We start from the raw sequence: 17,599 nt of genomic DNA, 5'->3' as shown, positions 1-17,599 counted from the left end.
TAAAATGAATTTAAAAATATAATTGAAAAGGTGTGTTATTGGATAGAATACAAAAATGTGTGTCACTTATCATTAACTTTAATTTATACGATTCAAAATATTATTGTATTAATATATGTAATTAATGAAGTTTATACAATTAAAATAATGTTTGAATAATTAAATATTAGAAAAATTATTTTTTATTGATGTCATTTCACGAATATATGTTATCAACGTAAATAGGATATATATATATATATATATATATATATATATATATATATATATATATATATATATATATATATATATATATATATATTTATATATATACGGGAAAAAGTGTATTACTTATTCAATTGTAACATAATACTATTATTTATAGTCAAATTCTATTGATTCATATATTTTTTTCCCAATGATACCTAAACAAAAATAATATTTATATATGGGAAAAATTCTATTATTGATCTAAATATCTTTACATACGAAAAATGGTATTTATGATCCAAAAAATTTGTATTCAAAAAAGGTATACGGGAAAAAAAATTATTATTGATATAAATATTTGTATGTAAAAGATACCTAAATATAAATAATATTTGAATATGGGAAAAATCTATTAGTAAACTAAATACTTTTATATATGAAAAATGGTATTTATGATTCAAAAAAAAAATTATTAAAAAAAGGTATACAGGAAAAACTAGTATTGATCTAAATATTTTTATATACGAAAATTTACAATTGATTCAGATATTTTTGTAAACGATGCCTAAAAATAAATAATATTTGTATATCGGAAAAATCTATTAATGATCTAAATATTTTTATATATAAAAAATGGTATTTGTGATCCAAAATATTTTGACTTAAAAATGGTATACGGGGAAAAAATAAATTATTAATTTAAATATTTTTATATACGAAAAATTTACTATTGATTCAGATATTTTTCTAAATGATACCTAAACATAAATAATATTTATATACGGGAAAAATATATTATTGATCTAAATATTTTTATATACAAAAAATGGGGTTTATGATCTAAAAAGTTTGATTAAAATTTATATTTTGATTTAAAATAAATATATTATATAAATAACTGCGCGTACCAAATCAGAATTCGTGCGTATGCACGGGTTTGTTACTGGCTTACCTTATCATGAATGATGAAAATAAAGAGATTGTTGGAATATCAAAAAAATAAAGAGGAAACTCATTAAGCATTTTTGTACAACAGTATCACATTCAACCTATAAAGGATTTCTCAAGCAATGCAAATAAGAGTATAAACCCTTCACAAAATCATCTATTCAAACTATCAACCAATGAAGTTTAACCACTAGTTGATTTACCTGAGTCCCAATTCTGGCAATAAGACCTATGGTTTCGAGTCACGCACAACATCATGAAGAAAATGGTTCCCATATTAATTCCTTCTTGAACTAATACAAGACAAAAGCTAATCTTGTTTCTTTAGTCTAGTGTTACATTTGTTGATACAATGAATCTTACAATCTTGTTTCATTATTCTTGCCAAAATACATCAAAAAACAACAATTCAGTTCGAGCAATAAACCTTATATTCCAACAATTGATAGCTGATCACATTGAATCAATGGATATGTAAAGAAAAATTAATGCTTATAACTCAATATAGTACAGATAAATTCAATAGAAGAAGAATTCATATTTCAAAGCTTCCAAATAATCAAAACACAAAGCACTGCAGCAGGAATGGATTGCACTAAAAATGAATAAAACAATACATTCCCATCGCCTTTTTTCTTCTGCAAAACCTAGCCTTACATCAACTTTGATTGATATACTTCTGTAAGGTGTCAAGAAAGAGCAATAGATAATAACATGAGCGATAAACTCGAATGGCAAAGAATTGTAGATCAGTGTCTTTAACAAAGATGCGTGACAGAGGGGAATTATGAAATTCCCTCTTAAAAGATGGTATTTGAAATCCCTTTAACACAATGCTTCAACTAAAAGGTGGTATAAAAAGAATATTAAAGTAAAATGTTAAACATCATATGCATTGAACTGCTCAAACCTCCATATTAGAACCTCTATAACAACTAATATGAAAGGATTAACACCAGTCCTCTATGCAGAAGGATGCTAGAACCTGCAAACATAAAATCAGACCAACACATAACAGTAGCATAATATACTCTGACACATGTGAGAATTTCCAAAGTCTTTTATAATAACAATTATATATTGTTGCAACGTGGGGCGATGTCGCAAGGCATTTGTATTCTAACATTAAAATTAATATTTTTTAATAATTAATTATTGTCATCCAAGTGGAAGATTATTAGATTAATTATTTAATTAATTAAATATGGATTGAAATAATTAATTATTAATTAATTATGTTATGGTCAATATTATTAAACACTAATTATTCATGAATTATTTGATTTGATTTTGTGTCTGAATGAACCGTGATGGGTTGGACCATTCAGTTAAGTCCAATGAGAGGTCTCTGCCCTCAGTCTTTTAGCTTTTAAGCGTTGCCCCATTAAACGATTAAGATACTCTAAAACCCTAAACGGCAATGAGATAGTAATTCTCTCATATTCTCTCTGAGAGCGTTTCTATTCAAAAGGTCTCTCAATATTAAAAGGTATGTGAGAGCATTTCTATTCAAAAGGTCTCTCAATCTTAAAAGGTACGTGAGAGCATTTCTATTCAAAAGGTCTCTCAATCTTAAAAGGTACGTGAGAGCATTTCTATTCAAAAGGTCTCTCAATCTTAAAAGGTACGTAGTTTATATATATATATATATATATATATATATATATATATATATATATATATATATATATATATATATATATATATATATATATATATATATATATATATATATATATATATATATATATATATATATATATATATATATATATATATATATATATATATATATATATATATATATATATATATATGGATTTAATTTTATAATAGATACAAAATTATAGCATATATATCATTCTATGGAGAAATTACAATTTACAACTTATGTTTATTTTCATTCCATATTTTAGACAAACTCTAATAACATGTAATAGATTTTCATTATGTTATGTTTAACTTCCTGATCAAGAACCTTGCACATTTTATTGGCATAATCACTTTACTACCTAACTAATGTACATGGCAATTTTGAGACAACTGCCCAACCCGATCAATTATTTCAATTTTTTGGACCTATGTTCTATCGGAAAACTACTTATGTTTGTCTTTATTCCATATTTTAGACAAATTTTTATATCATGTAATAGATTGTCATTATATCATGTTTAACTTCCTGAACAAGAACCTTGCACATTCTAACTAATATGAAATTGTGTGCATGACAATTTTCAGACAACTGCAAAAGTCAATGAATTTTATAACTTTTGTTATGTGTAGGGTGACCAAATCCTAGTTACCCGGAACCAAAACCGCAAACTGGAATGTATCAACATCTGTAACTCCGTTGGATTCTATGCTTCTGTAATGGTCGTGTAATGGTTGTGTAACGGGCGGGCGAGTACCCCTTGTACTCTGTTTTTTGAATGATTAATCCTATTCCATTGCTTATCAAAAAAAAAAAATCTGTCTGAAAGTTAATATACAGAATGCGGAACTCTCTATTCAAAAAGTTAACATGTTCTGGAATTCGAAATGATATGCAGTACTCACCTAATTAGACACATAGAATGGAACCCAGACAACAGCTTCAAAACATGAGATACACTGTACTACGTAAAAGGAATTTACTGATGTAAGCCACATAATCACGGCCACTGAATTATTCTGCACCTTTGCAACAAATTATTTTACAACTTTTATACAGTCATCAGAAGACTTTCTGAGAATTTATGTAGTTTCATATTCCAATACCAAAGTATCATAAAAAATGGGCATATGTATAGGCTGCATAAAATTTCTTTTCACAAATGTTTTTACAGCTAAAGTGCTGAAAATAATTGGTCTCGCTTTAGAATTGCATCAATCAACTTTCAGGTGCTTCTCCAGCTAAATACTGTTTGTGGACCATTCTCTTGAAATCTGCATGATAAATTGAATGAGTGGCATGATAGAAACGGTTATTTATGGTGAATGAATAGTAAAAGAAAACAGAACTACAGAACAATCCTTTGCAGAATTTGTCTAGAACAGCGAAACCATTCAATAACTACTCCATAATCAGTTTATCCTATCTTTTCCCTATTTGTTTCTAAAATGAAACAATATAACTGCCATAAGCCCATAATAACTTCTCATAACTGCACATAGCTGCCATAGGAAGAAGTCTAACAAAGCATCAATTAAAAAACGCACTCCATAACAACAAATAGTTTCAAGGTTTAAATAATTAGTAACTCAGAAAACACATGTGATTTACATTGGAAAAAAAAATCCTAACCTTCCTTATCATTCCAAAGCTCTGCAGCGTAGCTATTTAGAGGACTCTCCAGGTTAGGCTCTGTTGATCGAAAATAATTGATCAGACAAACACGTAAAGGTGACTGCAAAACTCAAAATAAATGAAGAACAGACCTTCCAATAGACTTTGAATAGACAAAAGAATAGTTCTACAATCATAAGCCGAAGACCACTTGTCCTATAAAAACACGTCCGAAAGAAATTAATATTTCATCCACATCTACTAATTCTAGGCAGCCGTAGTACAAATAATTTGAAAATCCTAAGCAGTAACGACGCAGATATTGAAAATTTTGGCTCTATTCTATGCTCTTTTGTTGTCCAATTTGATGAATACCTGAAGGATGTCGAGACATATGTTGCCAAACTGGTCAACATTCGGATGAAAGCACATCGAGTCAAACTTCACTTGTGGTGGTTTAAAAGGATAGTCCACGGGAAAACGTAAGGAGAGTTTATAAGATAAACCCTCATACAAAGTTCCTTTTCCACCTTCAATTGTACCAACCCAATTAAAAATACTCTCTGCAACTGGAAAAGCTGATACTCCAAGATCTCCTCCACTCATCTGCAACAAAAAAGTAACACAGTTTACAACCAAATCAACCCTTATTCATTTTTGTAAGATTTCAAATGACAATGATGATGATGACAATGATTAAAGCAAAGAGAAACATACCATGAGAGCCATTAACTCCTTCTGTAATCTGCAATTACATGAAGAAAAAAAAAGAACCAACAAAACCATCGAATCAAAACCTATACATATAAAAAAGCTCAAGATAAAAAAAAAAGTAATAACGAAGACATGGAAATCTAAATTCATGCATGGATCGTGAAAATTGTAATAAAAATTTACGAATCAAAACCTAAAAGTTGTTTACTATAACAGTATTTTACATAATGGAAAATCAATTTTAGAAATACTTCAGGGGAACAAAGTAGTGGAGAGAGATTAACCTCTGAGAAACGGACGACGTGTCAACGGGAAGAGGAGAAGCGAGAGGCTTCTTGGAAGAGGTGGCGGATGATCGACGGTGGCGACTGGGCGGCGATTGATCAGGGGAATTTTCGGCGGTGGGGTTTGATCGGACCTCCATGACAGCGAGGAAGATCAAAACGGAGGCAGAAGATCAACGGTTCAGATTTCAATAAATCGTAAGAGAGAGATTTAGTTTGTTGCTATTTTAGAATTTAGGGAGAAAAAGATGGGAATTGGGTTTTATTGATGAAAAGAATGAATTGGGAATTGAGTTTCCAGATTTTGGAGTGCAACTGTTCGTCCTTATCTTTCTTTCGAATTTCATTATTCACATTTTTTTCATTTAATTTAATTAGCAGATTATTATTATTATTATTATTATTTGTAAAGAATGTGAGTTGTAAAAAAAAAAAGAAAACTAACAAATAATGTGAGTGGAGAAGAAGCTGTTGAAGAGTATCATGATTGATGGGTGTTAGAGGGTCCACGAGCCGCCAACGCCAATGTTTGTAATTGTGTGGTGGTGATGGAAGTGACTAGCTGACTCACCATTATTAAGGTGGAGATTTATCCTTAAATCAATAATGTTTTTTTTCGTTGACAAAAAAAAATAGTTTTTTTTTTTTAAGTAATGCATTCATTAGATTAAGAGAATCTAGACATTACAAACACTTTGAAATAGGTAATTCTAACCAAATGAATACATAGTCATATAAAAAAGTTACACATAAAGTGTTACACGGTAACAAGACACAAACAAATCAAAAATAGAAGCAGTAACTTATCATCTAAGTCTTTCACTCTCACTCTTACGAACATATCAATGATAAGATAGAAAAGAATTTACAATTTTTTATGAATATAATTACAAATGATTTCTTTGACTTGTGTTTGTGCAATTGGACTATCTTTGGTCTTAAGATTGTCCATTTTTATCAATTGTTTGAAAGATTAATTGATGAATAGAGGAAATGTAGGTGTTGCTTTAGGATACAAAACACTTTTGAGACTTTTTTCAAACCCCAAAAGTGCAACCTTAGATCCCAAAAGACAAAAACACGAAATAAAAAACACATAAAAATAAGCAAAAGTAGATAAATCTGACAGAGGAAATAACTGCAAGGTGTATAGTATCCTTGACAACTTTGGTAGTGGACGAATGGTTGCCAACGTTGGAGATGTAAGAGCAGCTACATGGGAGAAAGTTACATTCACTGTTGTTAAGCTTGAGCTGCAAAAATTACCATTCCAGACTCCTCATTATTGGTGGTGGTGGCTCCGATGGCAGCCACATCAACAGAGAAGTGAAAGTTGACGGTGGTTCGGAGTGGAGAAAGGGAGTAACCAACGAGTAAGCTGATTTTGATAAGAACGTGTGGATGTAGTTGAAAGGATTCAGTAGGCTCTCAATAGAGGAGGAGGTGACAATTATAAAGGTGAGAGAGAAGAACCACCATGAAGGTGAGACGTAGCCACCAAACCCTAAAAGGTTGGGGGGAATTTTCTAGAGAGACGGGAGAACATATCTATAGTTTCTTCTCCTTTAAATGAATAATGTTATAGTTGGTTTGACGCATGGATCTAGATTGTCTGATGTGATACAATTATAGCTTATTGTCGTCTGATATAAATCAATGACGTAGAATGTTTTAAATCTTGAAATAAATATCAAAATTTAATTGTTTGATTTTAAATCAATTGCTGCGAGTCTAGGGGTGGGAATAAGTCAGACCAACAAACAGGAGCCTACGACCTATCCTTCACTGACCAAGCCCAGACCAGCTTTTTTTTAAAGTAGAAAATGCCTAGGCTTTTTTATAAGCCTGTTTAGTTAAATAGGTTAGGCCACATGCCATAAAAAAATCTTTTAAGTCCATCAGGCCATCCTATTTAAATAAATATAAGTAAATTTATCATTTGTTATATTGTATTTTGTACTTTATATTAAAATACAAAAGTAAAGTTTAGTTATCTTGAAGAACTTGTGAAAATAAGTTGAAAAAACCTTATGAATAATATCATAAGTTTTTTTTATAAGTTCTCCAAACAAATAATCTTACAAAACTTATGGTACTTTGTAAGCTCAAATAAATCAATGCAAACAAACATTTAATCTTATTGTACTTTTGATTCTCTTGTATATTTAAACATTAGTAGAATTGCTTATTTATATATGTTCTAATGATATAGGTTTTTTAAGCAGCCTAATAAGCTAATCAGACATTTTCAAAAGCCTAGTTCAGGCTAAAAAATAAGCATGTGATAGACCACAAGCCAGACTTAAGTTTTGTATTTTTTAGCAGGTCAGGCTCAAGCTGGACAAAGCCTACTTCAATCCAGCCTATTCTCACCCCTAACTGCGACATATTAATACATTAAATTGTATGAAAACTTTACAAAAAATTCTAATCCATACTCATTAGGGCTTTCATGATATTCTAAAAAACTCGCGGATTGTAAGCTTAAGCTTAAAAGTTTAAGCGCATGTTTGTTTTATTTGTTAAAAAAAAATAACTTTTTTATATTTTCAATAATGATTTTTATAAAGATGTTTTTTAAATAATAATTTTTAAAATTGATAAATTAATTTTCACATTCTGTAATATAAACATATATTATTGAAGATTAAAACATAGTCAAAATCGTAAATTTAAAAAAATTGAACCTTAAAAATAATTTTTATGAAAAATGTATTTGAAGCAGTTTTAAAATTAAGTGTTCTTATTTTTCTTGAAACTTTGATATAAAAAAAGTTATAATAAAATGTGATATACATAAAGTAATATTTTAAAATTAACTATTCAAATCAAATTTCCATTTGAAGCTTGTTTTTCGTATAAACCAGAATATCCTCTGCGCACAATTATAGAGACTAATCCCTCGAGTCGTGTATGACCGTCATTTGTGAACAACTGCATAGACTAATCCCTCGAGACGTGTATGACCATATAAGCGACCAAACTCACTACATGTCCATAACAGGGATCGAACCCAAGACCTCTAGTTAAACTGGAAAAGACCCCACCATCTCATCTCAGTGCTCTTAAAAAGTTATTTGTATATATATATATATATATATATATATATATATATATATATATATATATATATATATATATATATATATATATATATATATATATATATATATATATATATATATATAGAGAGAGAGAGAGAGGAGGGATATATTTACTCCAAGAATAAGTGTAGAAGACTTACTCAAAATCTTAACCATTGATTTTTATTAATCTAACGGTTTTAATTGATTATTTAATCTAATTATTTTTGAAAATATTTTTCTACATAAAAAATTAATTACAGCCGTTAGATTAATGATAATCAATGGTTAAGATTTGGAGTAAGTGTTCAACACTTACTCTTGGAGTAAATATATTCCTCCTCATATATATATATATATATATATATATATATATATATATATATATATATATATATATATATATATATATATATATATATATATATATATATATATATATATATATATATATATATATATATATATATATATATATATATATATATATATATATATATATCATTTAAAAAACCCGAAACAAACAAGCGCTAATGATAACGAACATATTTATAATTTTTTTTAAATGTAGCTTTAATTATTATTTTTCATTTATACTATTGAGCTAATTTAGTTTATAGAATTAATTTAGTTTATACCATACAACTTTTAAGTTTTAATTTCCCTTTTTATTTATTGTAATGAGATTAATTTAGTAAAAATAAAATTATTTTTCTTTAAAATATTATTATTACTTTATGTTTTATAAGACTCATGGAAAAAGACTCCAGAGGAAACTGCAAGTAGAAAGATGCACAGAACAAGTAAACTTGTACTCTTATGGTTGTTGACATAGCATGCCACATTACACACGAACGATTCCAATCGCTCTTGATATATAATAGAAAAGTGCACCATTTTATGTGTTCAAATTTAATTTTCACTCCGACATTACTTTTGATTCTCACACTAACTTGAGTGCTTGAGTGCTAACCTTGTAGATCCATCCCGATCAATCGCATCAGAAGTATTGCTCCACCGCAATGAGATCCAACTCCACCACCTCATTTTTTATTTCTAGTTCCCAACCAAATAGTGGCACCGTTAGTGGGAATCAACATTCCCACTAAATTTCATGAAAAAACATTATTTCTCCACCAAAGATCCATATCATCGACTTCCTTTCTTGAAGCTTCAATCTCCTCCTTAGACAAATCTACTATCAAACACATCACATCAAGCATAGTGACATCCAAAGTCACTCTATCTATCGCCCAAAAATAAGTTGTTGCTAAAGCTGCCAAAGCTCCGCCTCTTCCTCCCCTTCTCCTGTGGAAGACTGTCCAATTCTGTTGACATCTCCAGTTGGCCCTACACAACAAGATTTTGTTCCTTCAAAAGTTGGTCAAAGAGTGTTTTAAGCTATCTGGTTCTTCAAACCTATACAACAACCTTGCTAGGGAGAACCATCACATTAACTTCCATCACAACTTATTGTACTTGTATAAAAAATGCTCTCAAGCCTTGAGCTACTGCAATCAAACCTTGGAGCACATGGAGAAATCGAATTACTAAACAAGTTCTACAACCTAGTACACCAACACAAGTCATAATTCTTGGCTGAAAGGATACTTAAAATTAATGAAAACCTATAATACACTCCACCTAGGGACAACACTCTATAAGAGGCAGCATCCAGGGAGAACCAAGTCTCCATACTATAGTCAGTTTATGTTGGTACAATTGTGCCATAGAGAGAGGTCGTTTGATAACTTGTTCGCAACCGAAACTGAGGACATATGACTCCTCCCCCGATTCTAAAGGAAGAAATGATAGACATATGAATTGAGGGACAATTATTATGGGTGGCCAAAGGCCCGGTATGACTGACCCAATTCATAGGTCCAATCCAGCAAAAAAATGTTCCACATACCAACACACAAGTGGGCCTTTACTTTTGGACATCACATATGAGCAAGACGTCTTCCCCCATCTCCATCGTTGATCACGTCCAACGATTGTCTGCACTCCACACATATCAAGAATAGTTCTAATCATCTCATCTATAAAATCGTGACCATGAGTCACACCCAAATATTCTTTTAGACACACTTGTTATTTGTTTACTCATTCAAACACAAACTGACTTGAGTGTTGAAGTGGCGTCTTCTATAGGTATCTTCTATGTTCACCAGAATCACATCCTAGAAGTTTCTACGAATCGGTCATTTTCAAATATTTCTTCTATTCTCGATTCTAGTTCAGAAAAAAATAAATGGTATATTTGCACGAAAACAATACGCTACTACTTTTTATGTAAAAACTATGAGATTTTTTTTAGTTTGATATTTTTCTTGTCTTTTATATTTATGTCTAATGAAATCCTTAGGTATTTATTCTCTCTTGCATTATTTAGCAAGAGTTACTCAGTAAGAACAGAATAGCAAGTGGAACTTTTTATCTGTGTGTATAGTTTTCTTTTAAAAATTTAACATTATCACATCTCCAATTATACATACAACTATCCACTATAATTGAAAGATTTTGATCCTATATGTAAGATAAAAATTCAATAATGGTGCCTTTTCTCTTCTTTTTTAATCCCATTGTATAATTCAACCTACTTTATGCATTAAAAAAACATCCACAAATCAAAAAAAAAAAAAGGCAAAATAAAGCAACTGTCTGCTATGATAATTGAGATAAAGCAAAATCAAGTTTTATACAAAAAAAAAGCACCCAACTAGAAAACTGATACTAGAAATAACAAACAAAACACTGTAAAAAGAAGTGAATTGTCACAATCCATGGATGGTAGAGCTTATCTTCTAATAAAGCTGTTCTTTCCTGTCATGCAACCATCTCCACCTATGAAAAATAAAAAAGTAAATAACATAAACCATCTTTATTCAAGATTTCTTGTACAAATTTTCACACAAAAGAAAACATTAACATGGAGTTACCAATGATAATCCCATCTAGGCCGAACTTTGGTCATTCGATTTTCACCATACGGATAATCCGTTTGAGCTCTTCTCGCATTTCTGAAAGCACAACAACCAATCGAATAAATCCCTATGAGAAGAACCAGCATCGTGACAATGAGAACCGATAATTTATGCCAATTCCTTCTTAGGTTTTCAAGTACACCGGCTTTGCATGAATCACACTCATAACATAACACGGTTGGTGCATTATTCCATTTATAGCAATCTGAGTCTTGATTCAGCATCACTGATTCCATGTTGTAGCTGCAAGCTGTTGGTGGCTTACAACATCCTGACTGCATCATCGAAAACATTTTAACATTAAATATAGAATCATCTGCAAATTTTAACTCAACTGACAAAAACCGATATTAGTATTACTACCAGGGTTTGACCTGGTGACTGTGTGTGTGAGTTTTTAGTGGTTATTTACGAATAAAAAAAAGTGTACCTGTATTGGAGACATATCATTCTGCATATAATCCAAAGGAGTCCAAGAAGCAAGTTTATCACAAGTTTTAGAACCCAAAATACAATTCCTTAAAGTATTCCAATACTTAGGATTTTCTATTCTTTTCTTCAACCAAGGTGAATAATCCATAAGATGATACTCACTGTAAGATCTACCTGGAACTTCAACACCACCACCCTTACTAGTCACACCAAAACCAAATACAGTTACACCCAATAGTGCTGCTATTAGCACCAACATGATAACCAAATACAACCATAGTGCACATGCTACATGAAAACAAGCACCAATGAAACCGGCTAATGATATCACAAGTACAATAAAACCTATTACAAGAAGTGGTGTTTGGAGAAAATTTTCACATGTTGTGCTGCTTCTTGCCATCCATAATCCTGCTCCAATTATTGGTATGGATGCTAATAGTGTTAACAAGTTTAAGAACCCTATCACTGTGTTGCTGAACCTATACATGTTTCTTACTCTTAGTTTCTCTCTATTGGTATTTTATTGTGGTGTCTTCTTTGTGTCTATTTAAAAGGGAGTGTATAGTTAGAAACTTTAGTTGATCAATGTTTGTGAAAATGAGTGAATGATCATGACACTGTACTTAGTTGTTAAGGAAGTTATTTTTTGAAAAGACAAATTTGCCCTTCTTACTTGCCTCATTTTCTGGCTTTTTCTTTTCCTAATGACTCAATTGACATATTTATCCTTTTTTATGATTAAAAATTCAACCAAGTATTCTTAAGTTTATAATAGTCACACATATTGGACACATCATGTAATTAGAGGTGGCAAACAAGCATATCTATCTTTTAAAATCTAGAAAAATAAAAAATTGAAATGAAACGAACACACTTAACATTTCCAGACTAAAATTTTAGCCCATTTAAAATAAAATAAAAACATGAAGGCGAACGACACACGGAGGGTCTTGGACCATTAAAGACTAAAATTTGTATAAAAATTTATTAATTTATTTGTTTGCAAAAGTATGTAAGAAAATAGAGCGGTGCGAATATATTAGAGTGTGAATGTTAAAATTTTGGTCGCTCTAAAAAATGCGAGTAAAATTGACATACTCGATAAGTCGGGCCTGTTTTGTCACCCTCATGTTATATTCATATAGAGTTTTGCCCTCTATTCAATTAAATCATTTGTTAATAGACGGTGAAATCGGTCTAACTTAAATCGAGTATCAATTTTTTTTAAAAACATAGTTATTACATATTTTTCAATATACCTTCAGGTATAGGATAATTTGCAAAGGCATAAATTCCATATGCATTTAGACAAGGCAAGCAAGGAATGAAGAACTCTATATTGATGGTCATTTTGGTAACTACAAATTATGCTACTTTTTGGATTGTATGGTCCCCATTTGGACTTCTTTGTGAAGCAAGATCATCATGAACCAGATTTGGGTTATTCTTGAATGGGTACTAAAGAATAATATAAATATAGTATATGGAATATGGATGCTCTTTTTTTTCTCTTATCCTCATGTCTCATCTAATCTTAATGTTATACATTAATCCATGTGTGTCTTTTAGGCTCCATAAGGTACCCTAATCCTTTTCTTTTTGTTTCTTAAAAAGAAGTTCCACTAACCTTTAATTCGTCAATGACAAAATTTACTTTAGCAAAGCACCTTGTGTTGTTGATATATTGTCTTCTACCAATTGAAATTTAAAATTCAAAAATTCAAAAAAGCTATTTATGTAAAAGTTGTCCACCAACCCCTTTCCCCCATATTGCACAATTTTGACAGGGAAATGATCTGTAAGTAAAAAAATACACATAGACATGCATGTGTATAATATTGAATTAGAGAAGAGGACAAAGTGATTATTGAGGCAAAGTGATTTGTGATCATTTTTTAAATTGGTTAATGATAAAAAAAAAAAGTTGTCTTAGAGTGAAATGTGCTTGCTGGTTTTAAAACCTAATTTATGTCAAAGTTGACTTGAGTCAAAGCAAATAGAATCTTGTTTGGTCGAATGAAATAATTCATTGTTATATACAAAATGTAAAATAAAAATAATTAAAGAAAAAATAAAAATGGACTTACATAGCAAAATAATTAAAACTAGATCGGACATTAAACTGGTGTAACTAGAGATTTAAGGTTTAATCGAGATGTGAGCGAGATTCAACCGATAATTAGGGGTGGCAAAATGGGCTGTGGCCCGCCGGGCCGGCCCGCGCACCCGCTAAAAAATGGCGGATTGGGTTGGGATTTTAGGTCCGCCGCTCGCCAAAGTCCGCCCCGCCAAAATCCGCCGCCCGTCATAGTCCGCTTCGCCAATGCCCGCCGCCCGTCAAAGCCCGCCCATCCTCCAAAATTCCCTCTTTTTTAGTTAATTATAGTAATTATAATTCTTGATGGTTTATTTTATATATTTATTAGTAAATATATGTAATATTTTTTTAAGTAAAAATCGTTAAAAGTTGCTTTTATAAAAAAATGTTTTAAAAAATAAGTGGAAAGTTTAATTAAAAGGTTAAAAAGACCTATTAATCTATTAAAAAATGAAAAAAAATATATAGATAAAAATAGGCGGGCAAGCCCGCCAACCCGCTATCTTGGCGGGACGGACATGATTTTTATGTCCATTTCACTTGGCGGGTATGCACGCTCCGCTCATTTTTTAGTGGGCTTAAGGCGAGGCGGGCGACCCGTTTTGCCACCCCTACCGATAATAATAAAACATATTTTTTGATATGATATTGGATATAATAAACAAATATAAGATAATAATTATAGTTTTACACAATGAAAAGTTAGAAATTAATTTTCATGCGATGGCAAATTACTAGAGATATTTTTTGAAATTAAAAATAAGTATAAAAGTATTAAAAAAAGTTGATGAAGACTTCCACTTATATTGTATAAAAATGAAAATTTGATAAATAATAATAATAAAAGTATAAAAACTGTAATGTATTTATATAAAATAAAATAAAAAATGGAAGCAAGTCATCGTGTGTTTACGATGTTTTTGTCAATTTAGTTTTAGGCTTCTTGCTTTGGTTCTATGTCACACATAGGAAGTTCAATAAACATGCGTAGCAACGCAGCCTTGATTTCGACACTATATTATTTATCAATTTTTTAATTAAAAAAATTGTTTTGTGGAAAGCTGGATTTCACTGGTCGAGACTGACTTTTCAGTTTTAATGCATGCCGGTTATATGTGGTAAATAGACTGGAATTTGGTTTGATTTAGTGGCGGAGCCAGGAATTTTAGGCAGCTTGGGCAAAAACTTTACATCATTGATTATTCATCTATTTTAATTTTCACACCCTATTTTTACTAAATTTGCCCCTAATTTTTCCCCCAATTTTGTCTAAAAATCGACTATTAAATTGAAAGAGTACAAAGAAAATAGGGGATGAGCCCGGGCGTCTGCCCGGGCTAGCTGGGTCTTGGCTTCGCCCCTGGTTTGATTTCTGGTCTAACTGGTTGAACCGTTCGATCTTGTCCGGTTTTAAGTGCATTCTTTATAAGTACTTCTACCAAAAATGATTAGACATCTTCTCTCAACCATAAATTAACAACTAGAGTGATTGCACATCAAAGATTTCTTAACACAACAAAACCTTCTCCGCAAACTACATATAATGTATGTTGTGCTCACTGACATATCTTCCATATAATGTCCTTTTAGAAAATGATTTAATGCACCTGAAGATAGTATCAATTTTAGCCACTAAATGAGCTTCGGAGAACAAGGTGGTCCGCATGGAGGAACGTGATATGTACGAGTGCTTAGCCTAAAAAACCTTCATTATATGAGCTCCATATTTATGTGGGGCCACTTTACAGCTATTGTGAAATGGTTATCTACAACCTTGATGAATAATTTCTACATATTATAACTCATCTTTTTATATTTCTCCTTAATATAAACTTTTTTATGACCCAAATTATCTTGCTCAGATTTCGAACACACTATCAACAAACCTAAAAAGACTATTTAGGTCTCTCTAAGTAGCTAAGCACTCTAAAATGTAATATTGCAAGGAATTTTGATTCCCAGACCTACGATTCTACTTATTATAATGCTTAACCACCTGTAAAATGCTATGTAGAAGAAGTAACAACCGAACTCAAGCACCTAAAGATTTCGCCTCAGCAACCACCTTTTAAAGAGCATCTTTAAATGTTTGAAAGAGAGAGAGAGAGAGAGAGAGAGCGATAACGCCTAAGAGGTATGCACGTTGAAGATATGTGTTGTAAGGACTCTATCTAACAACTTTGCATCACAAACACGCCCTCATTTGCGTCAGAGTTATTGGAGTCGAATGTAGATGATTTTACAATATCCACAGCGTGACTTTCAAACTCTCATGTTCCACGAGTAACACGAACCAAACCATCAATAATTCAAAAATATAATAACAATATTCATTAATTTAAATATATTAACATGGTAATTCATATAGATAATAAAAAGTTGAACTAAAATAAAAGATAAATTAAAAACTTAAAGTAATGTAGTTAGAGGTAGAACTTTCAAACAAGCCCTATTATTAAAAGCCCTAACTATTTGGCCCCATTAAAACCCTATGATATTGAGCCCCAAATTATTGAGATTTATATTGGGCCCTAAAATTTTAGGCCATTTGCATAATGCATCTTTTTTTTGGCCCCATTGAAGGGGGCCTTATTTTATTTAAAAACTCATAGAAACTTCATTTCCGTCTTTGATACTTTATTTAATAGAAGGCTCCATATACAATATTTAAAAGAAGTAGAAAAAAAAAAGAAAGGTTATTTGTTTTTTTGGGAAAGTAAGAAGAAAAAAAAGTAGTTTAAAACGATCAGAATATCAAAGTGTACAATGTTGTTGCTCTTTAATACTTTATTTATATTAAAATGTTCCAAACTTTTATTATTTTAGTTAGACATAGGATTCGGTTAGAGAAAATCTTTGCGGTTTCTATGTTAGGGTCAATTACATCAAATCAAATATTCAAAATATATTTACGTTTTAGATTTGCCTGCACCGTTAAGCATATTTTTAAAATTTTTTATTAAAAGTTATTTAATTTTTTGATTTTTTGATTTTATTCTATTTTTTAAAATTAAGTTTTTTATTTTATTTGGGGCCTTATAGCCCTTTTTCAAATTTTGGGGCCTTCTAATATTGGGCCCTATGTATTTGAGGGCTTACTTTTTTAAAATTATTTTAGGCCCTTTTATTATAGGGACTAGGGCCTAAATTTATTGACCCCTTAAATTGACAACTCTAGTTAGAGGGTCCACAAATGCCAGCGCCAATGTTTTTCTGGTGGTGATGGAAGTGAGTAATTGATTATAAATGTCTCTGTTAAGGGAGAATATGAATGCTAATTTTCTAAAAGAGAGGGTTGGATAGACATTTCTCCTATAACTAGTTCCAAAGATTTTTTTTTCTCAAAATCAAAGACTTAACAAAATGGGACAACTTGGATTTTATAAAATGTGTTGGATCGATACCACGAATTGCACTATAATTAGACGATACAATGATTACGGGGCAATGAGAGTTTTAGACAATCAATGGATCAATTAATACAAATTCAATTTAAACGATGTGTCTAAATTGAATCTTATTAATCAGTAAACTAATATAATATTACAATTTACAAATAGTTATAATCACCCGAAAAAAGAATTAAATGACTT

At 30.7% G+C, this 17,599-nt stretch overlaps 2 protein-coding genes across 2 annotated transcripts; both read right to left on the bottom strand.

The window, feature by feature from the left end:
• Nucleotides 1-3,732: 3,732 nt before the first annotated feature.
• On the bottom strand, nt 3,733-5,789 carry LOC131613556 (uncharacterized). Its single transcript, XM_058885217.1, has 6 exons — nt 5,404-5,789; nt 5,123-5,150; nt 4,781-5,011; nt 4,558-4,621; nt 4,424-4,483; nt 3,733-4,065 (listed from the first exon to the last, which is right to left on the bottom strand). Exons 1-6 carry the CDS (start codon nt 5,541-5,543, stop codon nt 4,010-4,012), a joined length of 579 nt encoding a protein of 192 aa, XP_058741200.1. The 5' UTR covers nt 5,544-5,789; the 3' UTR covers nt 3,733-4,009.
• Nucleotides 5,790-11,138: 5,349 nt separating this feature from the next.
• On the bottom strand, nt 11,139-12,515 carry LOC131613548 (tetraspanin-6-like). Its single transcript, XM_058885209.1, has 3 exons — nt 11,904-12,515; nt 11,429-11,748; nt 11,139-11,333 (listed from the first exon to the last, which is right to left on the bottom strand). The coding sequence occupies exons 1-3, from the start codon at nt 12,393-12,395 to the stop codon at nt 11,294-11,296; spliced, it is 852 nt and encodes a 283-aa protein (XP_058741192.1). The 5' UTR covers nt 12,396-12,515; the 3' UTR covers nt 11,139-11,293.
• Nucleotides 12,516-17,599: the final 5,084 nt, after the last annotated feature.

Source organism: Vicia villosa, linkage group LG1 (genome assembly GCF_029867415.1).
Source record: "Vicia villosa cultivar HV-30 ecotype Madison, WI linkage group LG1, Vvil1.0, whole genome shotgun sequence".
NCBI lineage: Eukaryota > Viridiplantae > Streptophyta > Magnoliopsida > Fabales > Fabaceae > Vicia > Vicia villosa.
Note: the sequence above shows the minus strand (reverse complement) of the source record. Positions and strands in the feature narration are given on the sequence as shown.

Coding starts and splice junctions, on each gene's coding strand:
- LOC131613556 (XM_058885217.1), bottom strand. CDS start 5,543: ATGGAGGTCCGATCAAACCCCACCGCCGAAAATTCCCCTGATCAATCG. Junction 4,484..4,557: donor TATTCAAAGTCTATTGGAAG/GTCTGTTCTTCA, acceptor TTCGATCAACAG/AGCCTAACCTGGAGAGTCCT. Junction 4,066..4,423: donor GCTTTGGAATGATAAGGAAG/GTTAGGATTTTT, acceptor TTTATCATGCAG/ATTTCAAGAGAATGGTCCAC.
- LOC131613548 (XM_058885209.1), bottom strand. CDS start 12,395: ATGTATAGGTTCAGCAACACAGTGATAGGGTTCTTAAACTTGTTAACA. Junction 11,749..11,903: donor ATGATATGTCTCCAATACAG/GTACACTTTTTT, acceptor TCGATGATGCAG/TCAGGATGTTGTAAGCCACC. Junction 11,334..11,428: donor CCTAGATGGGATTATCATTG/GTAACTCCATGT, acceptor TATTTTTCATAG/GTGGAGATGGTTGCATGACA.